This window comes from Plecotus auritus (genome assembly GCF_963455305.1).
Source record: "Plecotus auritus genome assembly, chromosome: 5".
Lineage (NCBI taxonomy): Eukaryota > Metazoa > Chordata > Mammalia > Chiroptera > Vespertilionidae > Plecotus > Plecotus auritus.
The window spans coordinates 29,830,113-29,849,194 of record NC_137776.1 but is presented as its reverse complement, the minus strand read 5'-3'; the positions used below and the strand labels follow the sequence as shown (position 1 = coordinate 29,849,194).

General features: G+C 39.6%; 1 protein-coding gene and 1 long non-coding RNA gene across 3 annotated transcripts in view; one reads left to right on the top strand and one right to left on the bottom strand.

Annotated features, from left to right (window-relative positions):
• Nucleotides 1-18,859, top strand: part of LOC308249304 — a 39,674-nt gene extending 20,815 nt beyond the window's left edge. For both annotated transcript variants that reach the window (XR_013960702.1, XR_013960703.1), the window contains 2 exons: nt 1,009-1,137; nt 17,592-18,859. This is a non-coding gene — a long non-coding RNA (uncharacterized lncRNA). The remainder of the gene's footprint in view (nt 1-1,008; nt 1,138-17,591) is intronic.
• The window catches only part of COL4A3 (collagen type IV alpha 3 chain), a gene marked incomplete at its 5' end in the record, with an annotated part of 120,583 nt that overhangs the window by 18,281 nt on the left and 83,220 nt on the right, over nt 1-19,082 (bottom strand). Inside the window, 17 exons of the mRNA XM_080670483.1 lie at nt 1,081-1,128; nt 1,400-1,498; nt 1,875-1,955; nt 3,086-3,212; nt 5,397-5,536; nt 5,876-5,965; nt 6,676-6,774; nt 9,369-9,503; nt 9,817-9,906; nt 11,028-11,195; nt 11,714-11,827; nt 12,182-12,332; nt 13,184-13,281; nt 14,962-15,063; nt 15,686-15,778; nt 18,132-18,300; nt 18,881-19,063. Of these exons, the coding sequence (XP_080526609.1) occupies nt 1,081-1,128; nt 1,400-1,498; nt 1,875-1,955; nt 3,086-3,212; nt 5,397-5,536; nt 5,876-5,965; nt 6,676-6,774; nt 9,369-9,503; nt 9,817-9,906; nt 11,028-11,195; nt 11,714-11,827; nt 12,182-12,332; nt 13,184-13,281; nt 14,962-15,063; nt 15,686-15,778; nt 18,132-18,300; nt 18,881-19,063 (1,987 nt within the window). The remainder of the gene's footprint in view (nt 1-1,080; nt 1,129-1,399; nt 1,499-1,874; nt 1,956-3,085; nt 3,213-5,396; nt 5,537-5,875; nt 5,966-6,675; nt 6,775-9,368; nt 9,504-9,816; nt 9,907-11,027; nt 11,196-11,713; nt 11,828-12,181; nt 12,333-13,183; nt 13,282-14,961; nt 15,064-15,685; nt 15,779-18,131; nt 18,301-18,880; nt 19,064-19,082) is intronic.

Sequence of the window (19,082 nt, the reverse complement as noted above, 5' to 3'; positions counted from 1 at the left end):
GAAAAACTTAAGATGTGATCATTTTATATTAAATTGTATTTCCAATTAAATGCTAAAGATTTCTCATTCCAAATGGTTAAATTGGGAACTTAGCCCAGGAAAAGGAACAGAAACTCTCCTTTTGGACATAATTTTAAAACTCGATGGTGACCTAGACTGGGAAAGCCTTATGCTCATGGGGGAGGAAAGTGTGTGCGAGAACATGGGGATATTGAACTCATCCGCAAAGATGACCACATCATCCAGAAACAAACAGAAAGGGGCAGCTTTTGTCTATGTTCACAGGTGAGCTGGTAGGTCAAGAGGAAATTCCTGCCCCTCTGAGTTTCTCAGGAGCATCAGACTACTTCTTGCTGGTTCTTGTGCGTATCAATAACCAGGGTTTAGGTGTCTTTGCTAATAAAATACTCAAATCCACAGGACCCATGGCTGAGAAGGGTCAATAAAAAGGTACAAGCAAGTTAATGTTTCTTCTGGCAGGTTTCTCTACAGAATGGGAAAACTTCAGCTGCTTATTTTATGAAACACTGGCATGAGACATTCAGAACTACAGCTGTCCAATGAAAAACTTGTATGTGCTTTGAATGATATGCTCAGTAAATTGCCAGGTCTGAGATGTTAAAAGAATTTATCAAGAGTAGCGCGACCCACAAGCTGGCTCTGGGGTTGGAATCAGAGCTGTGAAGATGATAAGGTGGGAAAGGGTTGGCGTTATTCCTGCATCTAAGAAGAGCAGGGAGGGATGCTCATTGAGAAGCCACCAATTTCACCTTCTCCTTTTAGGAAATGATGCCTTTAAAACATGCTGTCAACAACAAAGCAAACAGATAAGAAGCCTTTTTATTTTTAAAGACTTTCATAGCAGGAAATTCCGAAATTGGATCACAGTTTCTAATTCATTCACTTTGTGGTAATGGTAATAATGAAGCATTTTTACTTGAATATGAAGAATAGAAACATCTATTTTACCATGGGACTCCTTTAATTCCATATGTTTTTATTTTATAGATCAAGCATATTACATTAGATTCTGTCCTTGAACCCGTGAATCACTAGGGCCAAGAAGGAAGAACTGCTCACCTTGAACACCAGGCTTCCCTTTTGGGCCTGGAAGTGCCCCCAGCAAACCTGAAAGAGGTAATTTTGGCATATTAATATTTTACATGTGGTTGGTTTCATTATGTAGATATGATTTATTCTGCTAGGTCAATTTAACCTTGGCAATAAAAGGAAGTTTAAATTATCACATACCCAGAACATGTTAAAGATTGTTCTGTCAGAAAAGAATCTCTAGAGCAGTGAAGGGTTACTAATTATTAATTGCTAATTAATAATTATTGTCACTAATTACTTCATGCAAAATAAAACTAGTGAATCCAAGATAATGAGCAAGTTGTACCCGTTTCTCCCTTTTCTCCCGCTGGACCAGGAATACCATCACATCCTTGGTCTCCTCTCATACCCATTGGTCCAGGGTTTCCTGGGAATCCTGGAGGGCCTGAAAAAAAAAAAAAGTCATTCAAAGAGAGAACTTCCTTCCGATGAATGTCCTAATGTGCCAGATGTGTGTAACTCTGGTAAAAGTGTTTATTTTGCAGAACTGTAGTTACGTGCAGCTAACTTCACAATGAAAGCTAAGAACAGACTAATACAGTCATAAGGATTATCACTTTGGAATGTCTAGGTTGGCAGACCTTTGAATTAGGTATAAATAGCTAGCCTCACTCTTCTGCACTTCTGTCTGAGGACTGAGTAATTGGAGGCTACCTTTTAAAGAGCAGTCGTGGCTCAAAGCTACAGCTAAGCAGAGAGTTCAAACTCAGGGGGAACACGCTTCCCTCAGGAAAGGGTGATAGACAAAGTAGAGAAGGAACCTGGAGGGCCTTTTGTTCCTGGAAATCCAGGGAAGCCTTTCATTCCTCTTGACCCCATGTCACCATCAGGACCCGACTTTCCTATAAATGGAGAGAGAGGGAAAGGACAAAAAATACTGAAAGATAAATGGTTACGTTGGCTGAAATGGTCGGTTCTTACAGTCAACTGTGCTCACGCTGGTGTTCAGGTGACTTGTACCTGTCACCTCAGGCTTTTTCTTGGTTGCTACTTCCCTAGAGAAGCACAGCAATGTGTTGAACCACTTTGAAGAGTGTTCATACAGCAATCACGTGGGCCGCTCGATAACTGACTTATTGCTTTAATTGGGAATTAACAGCAAATCCATGGAAACTTTTAGTGTTTGAAATGATAATTTAAATGGTATCTCTAAGTAAGACCTGCAGCTGCAACCCAGTAGCTTAGCAGTTGTTTTTAGTAAAGCAAAACAAAAATTGAAACCTGAATTATAAGCAATAAAAAATAAAGCCAAAGTTTGACCTTGAAACATGCCAGAAAAAATAGAACCACAACAGTGTTATGGGTTGAACTGTGTTGCTTCCTAATTTGTATGTTGGCGTCCTAACCCTCAATATTTCAGAATATCACTATACTTGGAGACGGGGTCTTTAAAGAAGCAGTTAAATTAAGATGAGCTCACTAGGGTGGGCTCTACTCCAACATGACTGGTGTCCTTATAAGGAGAGGCTATTTGGACACAGACACAGAGGACAGACACGGGGGGAAGGTGGCCCTCTATGAGGCAAGGAGAAAGGCTTCAGAAGAAATCAACCCTGCCGATACCTTGATCTCAAACTTCTAGCCTACAGAAATGTGAGAAAATAAATTTCCATCTGTGTTGTTTGTTATGGGAAACCTAGAAAACTGATACAACCATCATAAGATTGGACAATGAACTAACATTTCATGTCTCTGGGCTGAACTTCTCAGAAAATTTGGGGAGCACCTCAGAAGTTTTGTTTATGGGAGCAGTTTTTTAGATCTCAGTCCACCAAACTGGCTCATCAGCAAATAAGGCTCCTCTTGATTAATCTTCTATTCCTTAGTGTCTTAGAATTAGAAGATCAAAGTTGAATAAAAGCGATTATAACACAAAAGCCTAAATAGCTTTCTGTCTACAGAGACGATTCTAGGAGCCGAGAGTCATGCTGAGTGTCATGCCTCCTGCTCTCAGAGTAAAGCCAATGCTCACCTGGGTGGCCGGGACTTCCGGGATGTCCAGGGACTCCGTCAGGTCCAGCAGGCCCTGAATATCCAGGTGGCCCAGGTGGCCCTCTTTCTCCTTTCATTCCCACGACACCTGGCAATCCTGGTTCTCCCTTAAATTCAGTCAAACACCTTTAAAATTCTCATGTAAGCAGGATATGTGATCAGAATGAAGTATAAACTATATTTGTTTGCATTTATTTATTATTATTAACACTAGAGGCCCAGTGCACAAAATTCATACACTGGTAGGGTCCCTAGTGGCAGCCGGCTGCCGGCCGGGTATGCCCTCTCTTCCTCCAGCCGCCAGCCAGCCTCACCCCCTGGTTGAACTCCTGGACAAACTCCTGGTCGAGGGAACACTTTGCATACTATGCTTTTATTATATAGGATTATTATTTAGCTGGTTAGTTAGCAATTCATACTGAGTATCTGCTATGTACCAGTACTGTGACAGATGCTGGGAAAAGGGGGGCTACATGTTTTGTGAGGCCCAGCCCAAAATGAATGTTCAGTTCCCTTTTACAAAATGGTAAAGCAATTCAAGACAGCGACATTAAAGCACTGAACCTAGTGTGCCGTCCTTCTTAGCACCCAACCTCTGTGACTACATGGGTCACACACCTACAAAGCTGGCTCTTACCAGGAATATATTAACCATATACACATGTGTGATATATACAGTCCTTGCTTCATGGAGCTTTAGAGACCAGTGGGGAGATAGTAAATAATCACACAAAGGTATAATTTCAACTTGTGATAATTAACTCAGGAGGAGGAAAGAAATAGACCAAATGAATATATGTTCTACCAATATTATACAAGCCAATAAATGCATGTCAATCATATGTAAAAAGAAAGCAAAATCTCCATTACATCTGTATTTCAATTTTATGATAAACCAGCACATATGGATTTGATGGTTACTTACAAAATCTCCATGGTAATTGATTAAAATATACTACTCTGTTACTATGATTTGCCAGTCTGATAAAATGAGCCCATTTTTTGTTCAATGCATAGTTCTGAACATCTCTTCTGTGGTTACCTATGAAAACCCTAAATCTAAGTGAAACTATTAATTAATTGAATGTTAATTAAGTATAAGACAATTCCTCACTGAGAAAATATCTCAATGGAAACGGTATCTCCCTGGTTTTCTGAGGACCTAGTCTAAAAATCAAGGGCAAAGGAAATTTATTTGTGCTCCAAGTAATAAAGAGTTGCTTTCTTGGGTCTGTGTGGCTTCTAAACATTTTCTCTGATGTAGTTTTAGTAATTACCAATGGAGAACATGATTGGTGGAAATCTTTAGGAAAGGTAATATTTTATTGGCTCAAAAGAGAGTCAGGGAAAAGGGCCCCTAAGCAACAAGTTTTATGTATTTTAGAGTCATATACTTTTGAAAGTCTAATAAAAATGTGGACTCTCCCCTGCAAAAATTTGCATTCATTTTACATTCAATTTCAGGAGATTAGCAGACTTCTTAGGGTTCCATAGATGAATGGAAATCCATGCTAAAACCCCTGATTATGGGGATTTATATTAATTTATATCATTCTCTAGTGATCTAGCTCTGGCTTTTATTGTAAATACACACAGAAGGATAGGAAGGAAATGAACCTAAAAAAAACAGCTGAGTCCCATGGAAATGTTTGATGAAATGTTTGGTTGTTTCTTGGTACAACATGCTAGCAAGGGCTTCCAAATACACCTCTAGTTAACAGCACAAGCGCTGAGAACATTGAGACAAGATACAATTCTGTGTAATGGAATTTTGATTCAGTACAGTTCTAAAACAATTATAATAAATGCATGTATCTTAGGATTTTGTTTGCTTTTTGATGATGCTCTAAAGTTATTTTACTTTATATATTTTATTACAGTTTAATAAGTCAGGTGTTTTTTATTATAAGGTTTGGAAATTTATTTTTATAAGTCTGTGTGAGGTGAGTCCATAGCAGAGACTGGCTACTTTGTGTTACAGAAAACAAACACTGCCCTGGCAGATTGTGTGAGTCCTTGCACACTGCCTCCTTCTGGCAGCACACTTAAATTGCAGGGACAATTATGAGAAATTCTTTGAGAGTTGAAACTGGCAAGAATACATTAAGAAGTTGACAGCTGTGTAATAGGCATCCTCAGCTGTGAAGATAGGATTAAAGAGAACCCAAATACCTACCTGAAAATACAATAATATTTAAAATTTTCTCTGCTCACATTGAATCCAATAGTTGTTGGTATTTAAAGGGACTCACCCTACCACCAAAATGTAAGTACTTCATTGGCTGATATACCTTGGGTCCGGGTGGTCCTGGCCTTGTGCCTTCTGAATAACCTGGCTCTCCCTTATCTCCTTGGGGACCATGCATACCTGGGAGGCCTGTTTTTCCAGGGAGACCTGGGAGTCCCAAAGTTCCCTTCTTTCCTTTGGACCCTGAAATTAGGAAAGAAATCAGATAAAATAGGTAAAAACAGGGATCTCGAAGTGTTCTACTTCCAGCCTTTGCACAAACCACCTTTCTTTTAGGAAGTTGACTTTTCGGTATCACTAATATGCCAGGTAGTCATGATGTATTATTTTTACACAATGTAAATATTTATTTTCTTCTCATTAGTGTTCTAGTTGCACATAGTGCATTTGTCTGAAAGCAAATCTCTTTGTATTACACCAACTTTCTAAGAAATGGGAAATCAAAACAACAAATAACACAACATATCTAGAACTGGGATCCATCATAAGCATGTAGGCTCATAGCAGGATCTTATCCATTACCTGGCACCCCCATGTTCCCCATGCTTCCTGGCACTCCACGGGGGCCTGCTTCTCCAGGATTCCCAGAGCTTCCAGGATCTCCTCTGGGGCCTGGAGAACAAATAAACAGTCATGTGCCCCGCATAGTTCCTGGATAAAAGGTGCTCAATAAATATTTGTTGCCTGCATGAATTTATGTATCCAGAGCAGCCAGGCCAGTTGGTTTGAGTACTTGCTAGCTGCCTTTCGCCTTCATATAAGGAGGAGACTGAGGACCCAGACATGTAAACTTAGAGAAAGTTAGGTTCTTGTCAGCAGGCCTAGATTTTGAATATCAAGATCATCCTAGGACCAAAGCAGGAAAGTAATAGATTTCTACACTGAACATTTATTGCCATGTAATATATTTTGATGGGATCACAGAGAATAAGGTGGCTACTTTAATTGTTTAAAAAATTAGTTTGCAAACTCAATAACCTGTTTAAAAAAGAAAGAGGCAAATTTGGAAACCTCTAAAGCATTATCTGATTTTCTTCTATGATATGTAATATTGTGATAAATTAAAGTTTACAATACATATTAGTAGTTTCAAAATAAAATTTTTAGTACAAAAATGGAACTTTGTGCATGTTAATATTTTTTAGTTAATACAGGCTGACTATACACACCTTCATTTTGGTTTAATTTAGAAGCAAATTTCTGTTGGAAGACTATTAGAGCAGGATTCACATTCATACCAGAAAGTCTAGAAACACATTTTTGTTACATTTAGATGTAGGGAAATGTAAAGCCTGATATTTCTATTAGCAAGTCCACTATACCTGGTGGTCCTGGTGGTCCAGGTGGCCCTTTGTGTCCTTCTAAACCCGGTAACCCGGGAATGCCTCTGTTTCCTTTCTCACCCGGCTGTCCTGCAAACCCTAAAGTTAAACAATGTATTAAAAATACAGGTTAGAATTTTATCAGAGTTATCCACATCCTGATTAAAATTGATGTGATCTATATAATAAAAGCCTAAACGACCATTATGGCTGAAAGACCAGAATGACTGGTTGCTGTGATGCGCACTGACCACCAGGGGGCAGATGCTCAGTGCAGGAGCTGCTCCCTGGTGGTCAGTGCGCTCCCACAGGAGGAGCACCGCTCAGCCAGAAGCCAGGCTCACCGCTGGCAAGTGCAGCGGCAGTGGCAGAAGCCTCTCCCACCTCCACAGCAACGCTAAGAAACAGCGAGTCAAGTGGTAAGGAGCAGCAAGCAGGTGGGCAGTAAGAAGCAAGAGGTCCTGGACTGTGAGAGGGTGTAGGCTGGGCTGAGGGACCCCTCTCCCCAGTGCACAAATTTCATGCACTGGGCCTCTGGTATTGTTATAATAGAATAGAGGAGCCAAAACCGGTTTGGCTCAGTGGATAGAGCGTCAGCCTGTGGACTGAAAGGTCCCGGGTTCGATTCCGGTCAAGGGCATGTAACTTGGTTGCGGGCACATCCCCAGTAGGAGGTGTGCAAGAGGCAGCTGATCGATGTTTCTCTCTTATCGATGTTTCTGACTATCTATTCCTCTTCCTTCCTCTCTGTAAAAAATCAATAAAATATATTAAAAAAAAAAAAAAGAATAGAGGATATTTGTTAAGAGAATGGGCCAATGTGGACTTACATATTTTTAAAAACAGGATTAAATGGGAATATTAGCACAGTAGCTGACATGAGTTAGCTCTCAAACAAAACCAGCAATTAACAAGCATTATAAGAATTAGCGGCCTAAATATAGCTCCTTCTTGCTTTATCTTAGTGATGCCAGAGGACCATGTTTGTGTCTAGACCCGTGGTCGGCAAACTGCGGCTCGCAAGCCACAGGCGGCTCTTTGGCCCCTTGAGTGTGGCTCTTCCACAAAATACCATGGCCTGAGCGAGTCTATTTTGAAGAAGTGGCATTAGAAGAAGTTTAAGTTTAAAAAATTTGGCTCTCCAAAGAAATTTCAATCGTTGTACTGTTGATATTTGGCTCTGTTGACTAATGAGTTTGCCGACCACTGGAGTAGACTATCTTATTCTCAGTCCATTTATTATAACTATGGTGTATTAACTAATTAGCATATGACAGTCACTATTCTCTTTTATTTATCTTTTTTAATCTGCAGACAATCTAAGTCTTTCCTCAAGCCTTTCCAGATAGAGTGCAGAGATGAGAAAAACTGGCCTAAGAAATCAATGGACTAAGCTAGAGTCGCCCTGTCCATCAATAGTAGTGTTGGGCCCTAGCTGGTTTGGCTCAGTGGATAGAGTGTCGGCCTGTGGACTGGGGGGTCCCGGGTTCGATTCTGGCCAAGGGCACATGCCTGGGTTGTGGGCTCGATCCCCAGTAGGGGGTGTGCAGAAGGCAGCCAATCAATGATTCTCTCTCATCATTGATCTATCTCTCTATCCCTCTCCCTTCCTCTCTAAAATCAATAAAATTATATATTAAAAAAAATAGCAGTGTTGGGACTTGAACCCAGTTCCACAGGTGGGAGAACTCATAAACTTCCCACAGCACCATCCTGCTTTTGTAGAACATGGCTTTGATCACACTATTTTCCTGATCAAAAATATTACTCACTGCCTTTTCGTACATACACCTACGTCTCCCCTGCAGGCCCCTTTAGGAGAGGACCACAGTTGTGCTTACCTGCACCCTCAATACTTCATCCATTTGCAGTGGATGCCTTTTGAGTCTTTGAGAAATTAAGATTTTAAAAATGGGTTGTATTTAAATTAGACAGGCCTACAGCACCTTGTGCAGAATTTGTTAAGCAAACCTTTACGTGACAAGCATAAAAATATTTGTTGAATACAATCCCACTTCTCAAAATGTATTACAAATTACTCAACACAATATGGTTTGGCAACTGAAAATGTACATTTTTCTTTATTGTTCCCTGCTATGAAAGTTTAATCTGCAAATATTTCATTTTACCCAGCTATTCTATTTTTTTCTAAAATTACTTGGGATTAAAATTGGTCAAGGAGACCATAAGGCAGGCTTTCTTAAAATGGATAAAACACTCTTTTCCAAAGAATTTTGAGCATGAGAAGCAATTTTGTGACGCAAATGAGAAAAATGAATCCTGACGGCTGATGGAATATAGTGGAATTTGGGGTGGAGGTTTCTATTTTAGGCAGGGAAGGTTTTTATGTGGAACTTCCTAAGGGTTTATTTTTCAACTTACTTGGCAAATAGGGGTTTTGAGACTTACGGTTTAAAAACTGACTAGGGAAAATTTAAAGACAGCTGACCAAAATGCAGAGTTGACTAGAATTAAAGAGTTATGCATTAAAGAGGCAACATATTATTGTGCAAGGCACATGAGACCCAGTTCTAGTTCAGGCTTGGGCCACCAACTGGCTATGGGACTGTGGACAGGATACTAAACACTGGCCCTCACTGTCCTCATTTGCCAAACAGAAGGGTTTGCCTGGATAATTCTCAGTTTTAGAATCTGCCCTGGTGTTCTGGTTCTAAATGTAAGGCAGTATGTACCCTTGAGGCCTGGTTCTCCTTTGTCCCCCAGTGAGTGAGATATTTGAGAAGGCCCGGGCGGTCCTTTAGTTCCTTTCTCCCCCTTGGCTCCTGGGGGTCCTCTCTCACCCTTTGCTCCTGGGATTCCAAAGCTACCTGCAAGACAGGAGTAACCACAGCAGTTCCTTAATTCTTTAAGTAGTGCATAAGGTTGCAAAAGTTAACAGTGCTTACCATAAAACAAAACAAACAAGCCAAAACACTTGACAGTGCTGAGACCTTCATAAATAGTTTCCTAAAACAGCCTGTAGGGAAGAAAATGATCCCGTTCAAACGGGTAAAAGGAAAACAGGAAACAGCAAAATCAAAGACATGGTTTTCTCAGAACTAGTTTCCCCTCAAAGAATAAAATATAACTTATTTTGCTGTTCCTTCCTCCTGATAACTGGAAAGCTCTTCCATCACTTACCCTTCTGTCCTGGGGAGCCTGGGGTCCCGGGAGGCCCCGGAAGGCCAATGTTGCCCGGATAGCCCATCATGCCAATGGTTCCTCTTTCACCTGTCGAAACAAGTAACACAAAGCATATTCAGAATGAGAAGAGCAAGTGCTTTTTCCATAAAATAAATTATATTTAGAAGTAGAAAGTGGGAGTTGAAGGAATGGTTTCTATAAATAAGAAAACAACCATAATGGTCTAGGAGACGGGTCAGTAACCAGTCTCTTATTACATCATGTATGTGGAAGTCATTGGTAGCAGATCACATTTGTGGATAAGAATAGAATATGTTTATGTTTTGGACTATTCCTCCTCCCCGTCCATGACCAATAGCTCATTTTATTTTCTTCATAGCTATTGTCTAGAGTTGAACTTATAACTAATGTATTCATTTTTGTCTCACTCACTGTCAGAGGTGGAACTTGTCCACTGATGTGGCCTTAGGGCCTGGAACAGTGCTGGCACGTGATAACAGCTCAATCATACAAATGAAAGGATAATTTGCAGATTAAGTTGTTATCCTGTGCTCTTCTCTAGAGGAAAGGTCAGTGAGGTTACATGCCAGGAGAATATTGGAATATTCTTCTGAAACATATTAACTGTCAACACAGCGATGAAATAAAATGAACTATAAGGGAATGCTATGAATAACCATATACCAGCAAATTAGATAACCTACAGAAAATGGACAAACTCCTAGAGATGCCCAGATGACCAAAAATGACTCAAGAGGAAATAGAAAATCTAATTAGGCCCATAACAAATGAATAAATTGAATTAGTAATTTAAAAAATTATCACAAAGAAAAGCCCAGAACTGGATCACTTCACTGATAAATTCTACCAAACATTTAAAAAAATATCCCTTTTCCACAAACTCTTCTAGAAAATGTAAGAGGAGGGAACACTTCCCATCTTGTTCTGTAAGACCAGCATTACCCTGATACCAAAACTAGGAAGAAACATCGTAAGAAAAGAAAAAAGACACACCCGTTTCCCTTGTAAATATAGATACAAAAATTCTCAACAAAATACTAGCAAATCTATTTTAGTAGTAACATATACAAAGGATTACACAGCAAAAATAATCATTAGTTTCAGTGGAATAGCTGAAACTAATATGATATTATATGTCAACTGTAATTGAAAAATAAAAATAAAAAAGTAAAAGCAGAAGAAAATACCTGGTGGCCCTAAAAATCCTGGGTTTCCTGGATATCCTTTTTGACCAGGTGGTCCCATCTCGCCTTGATGACCTGGCATTCCTGGTGGTCCAGGTTCTCCAGGAAGTCCTGATCTATCCAAACCTGGAATCCCTGGGTCTCCCTTTGGTCCTGCTTCACCTTTTCTACCTAGATGTGAATGAATGAATGAAATAAAGGAATGAACACACAAGTGCTTTCTCCACTGACTCCAGAAATATTTTATGGCTGTAAATATTTAGCTTTGTGATTTGGAGCTAAATAAAACACATACTCATCAGATGGATTGATTGATTGGTTCGTTAATGTCCCCTCCTATAAAATTTTTAAGATCCCTTCTGGCTTTAGCATTCTCTGTTTCAATGACTCTTGCAGTAATAAAAATGTAGAATTTAGATGTGTTTTCTAACTTTGCAGGCACATCCTGGGACTGCATTTAATGACTTTGCCTTAGTCTTGAACTTACAGAATACATTCAGTGCCACTCACCATGCGTGAGTCCTCACTGCAACAAATCCATGACAACAAGGTTCATATTTCATACCAGTTCCCATGAGCAGTGGTCAGGACTTGCTGCTGGACAGTTCCAGAATTAAACAGCAAAACATCTAGCAGGAGTCCCAGGCCACTTGCCCATCTAGTGACTGGTTTTGAGGCCCTCCTCTTACCTTGTTGCCCTTTCAATCCATTTAAACCTGGAAGTCCCTGGGGTCCCCTGGGACCCTCTGTACATCTCCCTGGGAGTCCTTTTCTTCCAGGTGGTCCAGGCTGCCCTGGATCCCCTGCAAAAGAGAGTCCAAGAATATATTCCAGGGCCAAAATCCAAGGTCCTAGTATTGCTATCCTAAGCATTCTTCTGCAACCCCCCTTCCCCCTAAATTGGGCCAATATTTATTATCATTAATATGTCTTATACAGAGAACACTCATTAAGAAGGAAAGAAGGAACAAAGAAGGGAAGAAGGAACAAAGGTAGAGCAACAATGTTGAGTGGAGAAATAATTAGGCCCCACAGATTCTATTTATTCATTTAGAACTTTGTTTGAGTTCTTCACCCCTTAGAGCACCTACACATTCAGTTTGCTGCATTTTAGCAAAGCTCACAGAGGAGAAAAGTAATTGAACTTGCTATTGTACCTCGTGGTCCATCAAGCCCTCCAGTTCCTGGAATTCCAGGGAGACCTGGAAGTCCAGGGAGTCCAATTTCTCCATTTTCTCCAGCATTGCCTCTTTCTCCTGGAAAACCTGGTATTCCTGGTTCTCCAGGCATGGCTAGTCCTGGTTCTCCCTATGGCACAGAAATGGTGTTAGTTTTACTATATAATGCTTCTAGATACTTATTGACTACTAGTGCCCTGGTGCATGGATTTGTGCACATTGAAAGGAAATTAATTAGAAGAAAGATTCATGCGGTAATTGTGTTATAGCAAAAAATTACATGTCAAAATAGTATACATAATATAGAATTATAAAATTAAAACACACGTGCAATTGGTGCCAGTGAGAGCTTTATATGTATTGCACATGTGCGAGTCAACGTTTATTTTTAAATTGCCAGTGCGCGTCATATGTACCAGCTGGTCGGACGTATGTACGGTCAGTCACTTAGCCTTTTATATAAAGAGAGATTGGTATGTCTTTAGCGCTATTTACTTGAAGATAACATATTCATCATAGAGGTCCTAAGTACTTTTTTTCACAGTCGCCACCATTCTATCAACTCTCCTTTTTCAACTCTAGTTGCTGACTTTTCTATAAATTTATGCATAATAATTATTTAGATCCCCTACTTTTTCATAATACTGTGGGATTCTCTGTAAACAATCTAGATGTCTCTACACTTGAGTTTTTCTCATAGCTATCCATGTTTCTTTCTAGAATTCTCCCATTTTAAATATGAATGTTTCTGAAGGTTAAAGAAGAAATAGAAAAGCAAACCTGTCTCCTTAACACTTTCTGTTTTCCTTTCTAAAAGGGAGGAATAGTTAAAAAAACTTTAAAAAAATCATCGCTTTATCATTTACAAGTATATTGATAATTTCTACACAGAGCATCCTGACTGGCAGGAACATCCTAATTGGCTAACTGTAATTGCTCCTCCCCTTCCCCATTTCAGTCTGAATTTTAATTCTCAAAGACCTTGGCTCCTGGGAGGCCTGGATTTCCAGGTAACCCTGGCTTTCCCATTTCTCCAGGACAACCTGGTGATCCTTTAGTTCCTGGAAAACCTCGGTCTCCTACAGGGAAAAAAAAAAAAAAAAAAGGTTGTATGATTAGTCTTATTAAAAGATTTTGGGCAGTATCTCTTTTATTTTACCTTATTTCATGAGGCAAGTAGCTATAAATGTTTTATGGAAGTTTGAGTGATGAAAAAGCCAATGGCTAAATTAGCAATTTTTAAAAACTCAATTCCAAATCAGATAACATTGGTTCCCAATTTTTAAAATTACCTTCTCCATTTTTGTTGTTTAGCATCACTACAATTTTGATTCAGTATTTTTTTAAAATCACTGATCTCGGTTGACCATTGGGCTGACCTTTTCTTTAAAAAGCATATTTTATATTCAGTATATAGCCAAATATATATTTATACACACACACACACACACACACACTCTCTCTCTAGCTATATCAAGATATAAAGCATTTCCTGTACCTAGCTATTCTTTCTCACCATGGGTTGCTCAAGACAATCACTTCCTAATGCCCTAAAGCAGCCACTTTGAGTTAACTTGTCTCTTTTGCATTTATGACGAGAGAATTGAGAAAGAAGTCACACACATCATTTTTTCTGTTCTGTGGTTCAGAAGAGGAAACCCTGGGTGGAGCAAAGCTGCCTTCAGAGAGTTCCTCTGTGCTCCTAATTGACCAATTTTTAATGAACAGTTAGTGTATGGGCTTCATTAGGTTTAAATGGGAAATTCTGACTCTCCAGTTTCTAGGAGCTCTTAGGCTAGTCGTGGTGCCCAGTTTGGAGTCTCCTTTCAGGACGGTGACTCTGGAGGAGATACAGCCAGGATGCAAATTTCTTCATGCAGGCTCCAAGAAGGACTAGACAAAAACATGGGCCAGGCTGGGTTGCTTCAGAGATCACCGGCAAGGAACTTCAGTCAAAGACATTCTTGGGACCACATGAAAAATCTGATTGGCTTTTTCATTTCAAGTACATACTCATAAATTGAGATCAATATTCCCATGTTTGGGCAGAACTGATGCATGGTAAACACTGATGATATATTAATTTAAGAGATAAAGCACCAAAAAAGGATTATTATTACAACAAACACTTTAAATAATACTGAAACAAACATGAAATTATTATAAAATCTGAAATTGTATGCAACAGGCCAGTGACCGAGGTTACTCATATGTCACCCTGGATAAGACTTGATGTGTGTGTGTGTGTGTGTGTGTGTGTGTGTGTGTGTACTTGTCAGTGGGGAACCTCTGCATTTCTTTGGAGAGTTTTTCCTTTGATGAGAGACAGCATCTTTTTTTCCTAAAGAAAAAATAACTTCTGTGGTTTATTTTGGAGTGAATAGGGAAATCACCTGTGTGTGATTTAATAGTTCTTTTTTATTATAAGAGAAATGTATAAAGTGAAGAAATGCATAAATGAAAAAGTGTAGGCATCTATTCAGAAGAAAAGAAAGAATTCCTCACAATCCCACTATCAAGAAGAATCGCTTTGGTGAATTTTTACGCATTTAAAAAATATGATTGAGATGAGACTGCATAAATCAATGTGAACTCTGCCTTTTTACCTCTCGTCATTGTGAGATATTTTCCCCATTTAAGACTGATGAAAGACATCATTTTAAAGGATAGTATGGATATTTCCCATGTTATTCACTATACATATTTATAGTTTCTAAATATCCACAACGAACCTTATGTTTTAAAAATTTTTAACTTACCCTTAGGTCCAGGAGGCCCAGGGAGTCCAATTCCTGGAATTCCTGGATCCCCGTCAGGCCCAGGAATACCTGGCTCACATTTTCCCGTTTGTCCCGGGAAGCCTTAACAACACATATACATCCACATCAGCAACTTTCCTTTATCTTGCCTTGTAACCAAATGTCTAAGTTTCTGTGTCATCCCAGGCATTTTTGGAAATTAAAAAAGAATTTACCACAACCCTGACTTCCTCCCCATTCCTATCCAGTGGACTTATCATTAGGAACTGCAAATAATTTTGAAAATATAATTTATCTCCTAAAAGAATTTTTCTAAATATCTTAAATTATATGTCTCCCTCCATGCATGCAGAATTAAGTTTTAGACATATTGGCAAAGAAGTTAAGTTTTCCAATGAAGAAGCTGTGGGAACTATAGTAATCGCTGGCAACCATTCCTTGCTCCTCCACCAAAATCCATGAAGACTGTTCTGCTTGCGAATTCCTCTTAAGTAACTATTTCAACTCCCCTTTGGAATCAGAAGCACCAATGGGAATAATCTGGGTAACTTCAAAAGACAAGAGCAAGTCCCCTGGCTGTTGCCTTGTCATCTGACAAACTGGCCTGTGCTCTCTTTGGGAGCCAATGAATATAATTTTTCCTTAAAACTGGAACAGTGTTTCCCCAGGAAAGTCTGGGTGCTATCTGATGCCAGGCACCAGACTTGGCAAAGAGGATACTTACCAGGTGGACCTCGGGGGCCAGCATGGCCTGGTGGCCCTGGTGGTCCTGGGAGCCCTGGGACTGGTGTTGAAACACTGAATTCTCCCCTAGGACCTTAAGAAGATTTATGATCATAAAATTAATGTGCATATTGAAGCTTTTTCTTGGTTCAGAGGAAAAATATATGATATGATAACAAAGGGTTTACAGACATTTTCCAAGGAATATGAAGAATAGCCTCTGCAAAATTGGCTTAACAATGACTAGCCCATAGGAACTTTTTAATTTAATTGATAAGTATTTGTAAGCATCTATTATTATCTATGCCTTGCTTTAATTAACAGCCCAACATGCTGGTCTATTGGAAGAGAGCCTATTCTGAAAAGAATTGGTAATATTAATTCTGCTTAAATATTGGTGGATACTGGCAGGATACTTATTTATTGGGCAACTAGTTTTCATAAGAAGAACATATGAAATATTGCACAAACCACGAAGTGGGGCTGATGTGGGCTTAAATCTTGGCTTTGCTCTTTGTAAGGTCTGTGAGTTTGGACATATTTCCAAACCTCTCCAATAACTTTCTCATGTGTCATTGTGAAAATAACGCCTGCCTAGCTAGTAAAGGTTTGAGATAATGTTCTGACCACAGTGGCCAATATTAAAAACATGTTAGTGATTAGTACTGTCCATATATTTATATATTTACTAGCGGCCCAGTGCACGAAATTCATGCACAGGGTTGGGGGTGGTCCCTCAGCCCAGCCTGTACCCTCTAGCAGTTTGGGACCTCTCGGGGGATAGCTGGCAGGCGGACATACCCTCACAATCTGGGATCCCTTGCTCCTTACTGCCCACCTGCTCGCTGCTCCTTACTGCTTGGCTCGCTGCTCCTTAGCGCTGCCGCGGAGGCGGGAGAGGCTCCTGCCACCGCCGCTGCACTCGCCAGCCATGAGCCCGGCTTCTGGCTGAGTGGCACTCCCCCTGTGGGAGCACACTGACCACCAAGGGGCAGCTCCTGCATTGAGCGTCTGCCCCCTGGTGGCCAGTGTGCATCTTAGCAACCGGTCGTTCTGCTGTAACAGTTGTTTAGGCTTTTATTATATAGATAGGAAAAATAAGTAATGTGATGGGAAAGTTTGATGATAATGTATTTTAGAACATTGGAGCCTTTCACTAAAGATTCAGTTAGAAAGAATAGAAGAGGGTTTGAAGATGGATTACAAGAGGACTGAGAAACGTTTTTGGTCAAGGGCCAGATAGAAAATAGTTTCAGTTTTGTGGTTCAGATGGTCTCTGTTGTAACTACTCAACTCTGCTATCATAGCATGAGAACAGCCAGGAAGAACATGCAATGAATGAGTGTAGCTGAGTGCCAATGACACTTTGTTTATGAACACTGAAACTTGAATTTCATATAATTTTCAACTGTCACAAAATAGTATTCAAAAAATTTTCCCGAAATCATTTAAAAATATAAAAAATTCTTAGTTTTTGGATGACACATGAATAAGCGGTGAGCTGGATTTGGACTGTGAGCTGCCATGGTTGGCCAATTCTTGGATTAGAATAGCAGCCTCAAAGGTGAGGCACAGAAAAAAATACTATATATATATATATATATATATATATATATATATATATATACATATATATATATATATATATATATATATATATATGTTAAGCTTTACATACATATGTGGACAAAAATGCCGGCACACAATTTATATATTTATACTATGGGGATGTGCACTCAAAATTTTTTTACCAATGAGGGATGTTACAAAAAAATTTTGGAGACTACTGGTTCATTGGTCTGACCCTTACAGTGACTTTAGAAGTAAACATTGATTATGGTAGCATTATTTATTAAAAACTGTCAGTAACATGTAATTCTCATCTTTTGCCACATTCTTCACTGCAGATAAATATTGATGATCAGATCCATCCTGAATCCAGCAACTTCATTCAGTACACGTGGATCCCAAAGTTACTGGGACTTTGAAACTACTATTAGACGAATTTTCTTCATTTGTCTTGATATTTTGAAGTTTTATTTATAAGTCATTTATTGGGTTATGAGTCAAAAAGAACAAATTTTTAATCATATTAGTGGATGCTTGAGACCTAGAAGAGGCATCTCAAGATCAATTTCATAAGTTTTTTGCAACCCCTTTGCTTACTCTGACTTCTCATCTATTAGGCTCTATTAATTCCATATATTTATGTCAGTAATGGATATAAACTATCCTAGGAAAGTTTAGCTGAATTGCTCAGTAACAGAAAAAAAATAGATTTTTCTCTAATATGTCCTATATATTCTTTCCCCGTGTCTACGGGTTGACATATTCTACTTCTTAGGAATAAGTTTCTGTATATCCACTGATCTTGAGGGAGCTTCACTAGCTCTAGGAACCATCAACCCGCCCACAGGAAAACAGGACTGGAAAGAAAACTAACCAACCGGCGTCTCCAGGTGGTCCAGGGGCTCCAGGAACTCCTTGGGCGCCCTTTGGACCAGGCTCTCCCTGCGGTCCATAGCCTGGTGGTCCAGCTGGTCCTGCGGGTCCTGGGGACCCAGGGATGCCAGGATCCCCTGGAGGACCCGGGTCCCCCTTCTCACCACTGAGTGCCTGTGACAATAGGAATATCTTTGGATAGTGCTTCATTCCAGTATTTCCTTACATAGATTAATATTACCATGAATATGAATGCCACTTAGGGAGAAAGTATTGAATTAAAGAGAAGTTGGCATTTGAAGGAAATTATCACTAACATAAGGGTGCCCTATGGTTTCTGCGGTTTTGTGCCCTTTGGAATTCAGTCACATTTCATCATCTGGGAACTCTGAGTCCCACTTGAGATGTCGGACAATGGGGTGCCACCCATGTGATAATAGCCCCTCAAACCTACCTCACATTGGTCAACAGTTCAAATGGAAATGACATTCATGTTAATGGTACTTTTCTAAAATCAAATCAGTGAAGCTTAAAATCTTTATTTGTTTGATTTTCATCAGGTATTTCCACAAAGGTGATACTCCATCTGTATTAATTTATCTTATAAAATGTCTTTAAAAATATTTTCTAGGTTGTAACATTGAAAAGAAAATTGTATGTTTTAAAGAAGTTGATACCATATGTAACACCTTAATCAATAAATTAAAAATAAATAAATAAAATACATTGTCATAAAAAAAAAGTTGATACCAACCGGTTTGCCTTTAGGTCCTGGTAATCCTTTTGCTCCAGGGGTTCCAGGAATTCCATCCAAGCCCCCTCTTCCAGGCGGCCCCCTGGGCCCGGGGTCTCCTGGACTACCCACTTCTCCTTCCGGCTGAGCTGCTTCGCCTTTTTCTCCTTTAAGCCCTGGATCACCCTGAGCACCCGGGAATCCCTAGGGTGGGAAAGACATG